This window comes from Osmerus mordax, chromosome 2 (assembly GCF_038355195.1).
Source record: "Osmerus mordax isolate fOsmMor3 chromosome 2, fOsmMor3.pri, whole genome shotgun sequence".
In the NCBI taxonomy this organism is placed as follows: domain Eukaryota; kingdom Metazoa; phylum Chordata; class Actinopteri; order Osmeriformes; family Osmeridae; genus Osmerus; species Osmerus mordax.
Window position 1 is genome coordinate 4,486,464 of NC_090051.1, and position 6,312 is coordinate 4,492,775.

The following is a 6,312-nucleotide window of genomic DNA, read 5'->3' on the forward strand; positions in this document are numbered from 1 at the left end:
TAAAAAACATCACAATCCAACATCACTCACACACAAAATGTAATGGTGGTATCTGTAAAACAAATAAAAGTATAGAAAATACTAACAATCACCTCCCCAAAAGTTACTGTTAGAGCACAGTATAGCTGCTTATGCTAAATGGTGCAGTAAGTTTGCACAGCGTGTAACATATCCATGTACCCAGTTAACACAGACTTGACCTGGTGTTGAATGTTTGCATTTAGATGAGATTTACTTATAGGAATGATAAATTCAAAATGAGATGAAATAGTTATGAACAGCATAATAATCTTGCGCCATGTAGGCAAGATGAGCAGGGAAGTTAGGTCCTTTGACACTTGTTTAGATTTGGAAAGTGTGAAGGAGGGATATATCGAATGCTGCCATAGAGTACAGTAAGGCTGAATACGATTTTATCATTGGTCAGGTATTGCTTCTCTACCAGGCTTTTACCAACTTTGTACAGTGGTACTAAAATTACTATTCTCCCCAAAACCTAATTGGGTTCTCTTTACATTAAAGACTTTTTCTTTCTTGTACTACTGATACAGAAACTCAAAATTCGTTTTCTGATCTGCTTCAGTTTCAGACCATAAATAAGCGGGTTTAGAATTGGAGGAATAACAAAAAATTGTACTGCCATAAAATTCTGAAAGTTTTGTGATGTGTCTGCAGAACCATATCTACTGTACAGAACATCAAACAACAGAGCAACTGCTACATTAATTAAGGACAGTAAATGTGGCATGCAGGTCTGCATAAACTTTCCCTTGTCCTCAATAGAATTCAAACATGACCTGGAAAGATATGCATATGAACAAACAATTAATATGATATGTGCAACATAGAACAGAATACCAATATACAGTATTATATTGTTTGCTGTAATTGAAGAGCAGGAAAGTTTAACAAAAGACCAGTTAGTACAGTAGAGCTTCTCTATATGTGATCCACACAACCTGAGTCTACTAGTTATTACTATACCAACACTGAATAAACAGAATATAGAAAGCCAGGGATAATAGACTAACACAGTGACCCTCTGTTTAGTCATAACAGAGTGATACTCCAGTGGTGTACAGATTGCCACATACCTGTCATAAGCCATCACTGCTAGAATAACAACATCTGCACAGGAAGACGAATAAATGACAAAAGTTTGGATTAAACATCCTGCATAAGAGATAACCTGCAGATGAGACAGTAGATCAAAAAGGAATTTGGGGTAGAATCCTGTTGTGCCAAACAGGCCACTGATGCACAAGTTACACAGGAAGATGTACATGGGCTCATGAAGGTTTTCATCCAGGACTATCGTCAAAATGAGAGCAACATTTACTAGTATAATCGCACAGTAACACAGTAAAGTAAGAGAGAAGAACGTGGCTCTGTGTCCCATCATCTCATCAAACCCAGAAAGAGTAAACCATGTCACTGTTGATGCATTGTCGCTATAGGTCATATCTGTTGAGAAAATAAAAGGGTTACAAAAGCCATTTATTTTCAAATTCAATCATTGCGCTCCTTAAACATTAGACTGACCATAGTATACCTGCTAGTAGAAGTAAGTAAGAAGGTTACACAATATGTAAAATAAAAGTAGAGAAAAATACAGTGTAACAGTGCAATGACAACAATGGTACATGAGAAATACATTCAGCACATACATGTACATTACCTTGTGTTGGGATACACCATCAATGGGATATTTTAGGACTCACCCATGCACCCTACATGTAGCAGTATTTTATGTCCTCTAGCATGATGACCTCATACCATGTGGAAGGACAGGGAATTCAGACCCTTGACACAGTTTGGATTTGAAAGAAGTGAAAGGAGGAGGGGTGTTGCTAGATGTGGTCATACTGTAAACCTTTAGAACCCTCATGAGAAGTTCAAAGAAATGTATAGGCCTGTGTGTAATGTGTAAGCCTCTGTATGTTACCAAGTTGTTCTTCTAGAGATTGGGAGTAGTCAGGTATATGAAAACAGCAGGTGGTGCTGTTCACCTTACACATACCCCCCTCATGAGCATAGATCATTGCCAATCCCAGATGTTTCTGTATAACAGAAATGATGAGCTTTTGTGTGTATTAAGACTCCTCTCTTGGAGTCAATAGGTTACTTGTTGTACTCTATCTATCTATAGATATATTCATATATAGCCACTTTTCTTGTTCTTGTTAATTTCAGGGTATTTAAATCACCCTGTAACCAACCCATGTCATTCCTTTGACCACCAAGTGCGAGCCTTGCATGGTTTACGGTAATGATCCAAACTTGCATCAATAAACTCAGTCTACCCTTTTTCAGTTGTGTCTGCATTTCCATGGCCACCGATTGAAATCATTGCAACAGTAACCATCTCTCTATTCTCCCAAGGGATTGTTTTACACTACTACTGTCACTTTCATGATTACGATCTATACACATTACATCACCACATTACTTCTTGTGTTTTCCTTAACATTCTCACATTCAATTCCATTCTCTCTGTATACAGTTTTATACTTATTGTCTACATATATGCTTCAGATTACTTGCTTCATATTTCAACATCAATAATCATAGGGGGGGACTGTGGAATTGTTCTTGTTTTGTCATTGAAATCTGGTAGGATCTGATTAGTGAACTCATAGAAAGAGCCGTTCAGATGTGTCAGCATGGAGGCTTGCAGAAGGTAGAGTGTGTGAGTCTGTAGCAGGGAGCAGGTGTACTGACATTTGAACCCACATGTCAGATTGTCCTACCAGGATTTATGGCTCATGCGCACACCAAGGTCAGGGTTACAGTTAGTTTAACGCTTCGGTAGGAAAATCCGACATGGTAGGATAAATCGACAGAACACCTGGCCTTCTGATAAGCACAGGGCCAGTAATTCATTACAGTTTGGATACGTATTTCCACAAGGCACCATTTATACAGGGCCCTGTTTCTTTACCAAACACCGTTTTCACACAGTTATAAGTCTGTTATGAGTAAAGAATAGAGACAGAGAGAAAGAGAGAGAGAGGGAGAGAGAAAGAGAGATGTTACAAGTCTGAGACTTGTAACATCATTGACATTGCTGGCAACTGCATCAATAAAGTCCTTTCTCCATAACATGTAATCCTCAACTCTTTATTAAAGAAAGACAATGAAAGATTCTAAGTAACATCCTTAAAAAACATTACAATCATGGTGGTGTCTGTAAAACAAATAAAAGTATAGAAAATACTAACAATCACCTCCCTAAAAGTTACTGTAAGAACACAGTATAGCTGCTTATGCTAAATGGTGCAGTAAGGTTGCACAGCGTGTTACATATCCATGTTCCCAGTGTACACAGACTTGACCTGCTGTTGAATGTTTGCATTTAGATGAGATTTACTTAAAAGAATGATAAATTCAACATGAGATGAAATTGTTATGAACAGCATAATAATCTTGCGCCATGTAGGCAAGATGAGCAGGGAAATTAGGTCCTTTGATACTTGTTTAGATTTGAAAAGTGTGAAGGAGGGATATATCGAATGCTGCCATAGGGTATAGTAAGGCTGAATAAGATTTTATCATTGGTCAGGTATTGCTTCTCTACCAGGTTTTATCAACTTTGTACAGTGGTACTAAAATTACTATTCTCCCCAAAACCTAATTGCGTACTCTTTACATTAAAGACTTTTTCTTTTTTGTATTTATCATACAGAAACTCAAAATTCGGTTTCTAATCTGCTTCAGTTTCAGACCATAAACAAGCGGGTTTAGAATTGGAGCAATAACTAAAAATTGTACTGCCATGAAATTCTGAAAGTTTTGTGATGTGTCTGCAGAACCATATCTACTGTACAGAACACCAAACAACAGAGCAACTGCTACATTCATCAAGGAGAGTAAATGTGGCATGCAGGTCTGCATAAACTTTCCCCTGTCCTCAATAGACGTCAAACATGTCCTGATAAGATATGCATATGAACATATAATTAATTGTATATGTATAACATAGAAAAATATGTTAATATACCCTAATATATTGTTTGCTGTAATTGAAGAGCAAGATAGTTTAATCGCACAGTAACACAGTAAAGTAAGAGAGAAGAACGTGGCTCTGTGTTCCATCATCTCATCAAAGCCAGAAAGAGTAAACCATGTCACTGTTGATGCATTGTCACTAAAGGTCATTTGATTTCTGTGAAGAAAGTTCTGTTCTCTTTTTCTGTGTGTTGCTAATCTGAAGAGTTGTGTGGAGCACTTGAGAAGACTGAATAGGATGTACTGGAGCAGCAACAAGTCAGGTTAATCTGCTATATTGTTGACTGCAGCATCAGTGATGCCCATGAGAAGGGATCCTACATCATGATGATGAGGATGATGGCAGTACGTGAACAGAACTCCTGTATGTTACCAAGTTGTTCTTCTAGAGATTGGGAGTAGTCAGGTATATCATCAGGACTACAACTCCTGTGGATTTATTTCCCACTTTTCTGCTTCCAGCGGCGGAATTAGTGGGAATTATAGTCAAAGCCACCCTCGGCTTTGTCCTAGCAGCGAAGCGCCGTAGGAGAGGCAAACGAGCCGGTGCTCCGGTGCGACTCCGTCGGCGTGGGGCACGCACAGCGTTACCGGGGATATTTCTCTCCAACGTGCGTTCACTGAGCAACAAACTGGATGAACTTCAGCTACTGGTGTGGAAAAACAGAGACTTTCATTCATCTTCCGTTTTGTGCTTTACGGAGACATGGCTGAGTGAACTGATCCCAGACTCTGCGCTACAGCTAGCAGGTTTCAAACTGCTGAGAGCGGATCGTGACCCTGTGCTCTCTGGCAAAACGAAAGGTGGTGGTATTTGTTTTTACATTAACAGTGGCTGGTGTGAAGATGTGACAGTGATTCTGCAGCACTGTTCTCCTGATCTGGAATCATTTTTTATTAACTGTAGATCTTTTTACTCGCCACGAGAGTTTGCATCATTCATTCTGGTTGGCGTCTACATGCCTCCGCAGGCTAGCGTCAACGAGGCACAACGTGTGCTCGCCAGCCAGATACTGAGTGTGGAGCATAAAAATCCGGATTCCTTGGTTATTGTGCTAGGCGACATTAACAAAGGCAATCTCACTCAAGAACTCCCAAAATATAGACAATTCACCAAATGCCCTACCAGAGAAGGAAACACCTTGGATCACTGCTACTCTACAATCAGCAAAGCATACCATGCGGTCCCCCGAGCAGCACTGGGTCACTCTGACCACGCCATGGTCCACCTGATTCCTGCATACAGGCAGAAGCTAAAGCGCTGTAAGCCTGACAAAACAGTGGACCAGTGAAGCTATGGAGGATCTGCGGGCGTGCTTGGACTGCACTGACTGGGATATGTTCACGACTGCTACCAATAGTCTGGATGAGCTCACAGAGGCTGTGACATCATACATCAGCTTCTGTGAGGACTGCTGTATACCAACACGCACCAGGGTAAGCTACAACAACGACAAACCCTGGTTTACAGCTAAACTCAGAAGGTTGAGGTCAGAGAAAGAGGCCGCGTTTAGGAGTGGGGACAAAGACAGTTTCAAGGAGTCGAAGAATAGGTTTAGCAAGGCGGTGAGGGAGGCTAAACGACTGTACTCAGAGAGGCTAAAACACCAATTCTCTGCAAACGACTCTGCTTCTGTCTGGAGAGGGCTCAGGCAAATTACCAACTACAAGCCCAGAGCCCCCCACTCCACTAACGACTCCCGCCTGGCCAACGACCTGAATGAGTTCTACTGCAGATTTGAAAGACAATTGGACAGTCTTGAACTACCCCTTCCCACCCAGGAGGCCTCCCACCTCCCCCCTCTACAGTGACGACTCTCTCCATTCAGGAGGGTGAAGTTAACAGACTTTTCAAGAGGCAGAATCCCCGCAAAGCAGCTGGGCCGGACTCTGTCTCTCCAGCCACCCTCAAGCACTGCGCTGACCAGCTGTCTCCGGTGTTTACCTACATCTTTAACACCTCCCTTGAGACATGCCATGTGCCAGCCTGTCTCAAGTCCTCCACCATCATCCCTGTGCCCAAAATGCCAAGGCCAACAGGACATAATGACTACAGACCCGTTGCCCTGACCTCTGTGGTAATGAAGTCTTTCGAGCGCCTGGTGCTGGCACACCTTAAATCCATCACTGACCCTCTACTGGACCCCTGCAGTTTGCCTACAGATCCAACAGGACGATGCAGTTAACATGGCCCTCCACTTCACCCTACAGCACCTGGACTCCCCAGCATCCTATGCCAGGATCCTGTTTGTGGACTTCAGCTCTGCCTTCAATACCATCATCCCCGCCCTGCTTCAGGACAAG

At 41.7% G+C, this 6,312-nt stretch overlaps 1 protein-coding gene across 1 annotated transcript; it reads right to left on the reverse strand.

Moving 5' to 3' along the window:
• Positions 1-511: 511 nt before the first annotated feature.
• Positions 512-1,462, reverse strand: LOC136964967 (olfactory receptor 1500-like). The gene has a single exon (XM_067258949.1). The coding sequence runs from the start codon at positions 1,460-1,462 to the stop codon at positions 512-514; it is 951 nt and encodes a 316-aa protein (XP_067115050.1).
• Between the last annotated feature and the right edge of the window lie 4,850 nt (positions 1,463-6,312).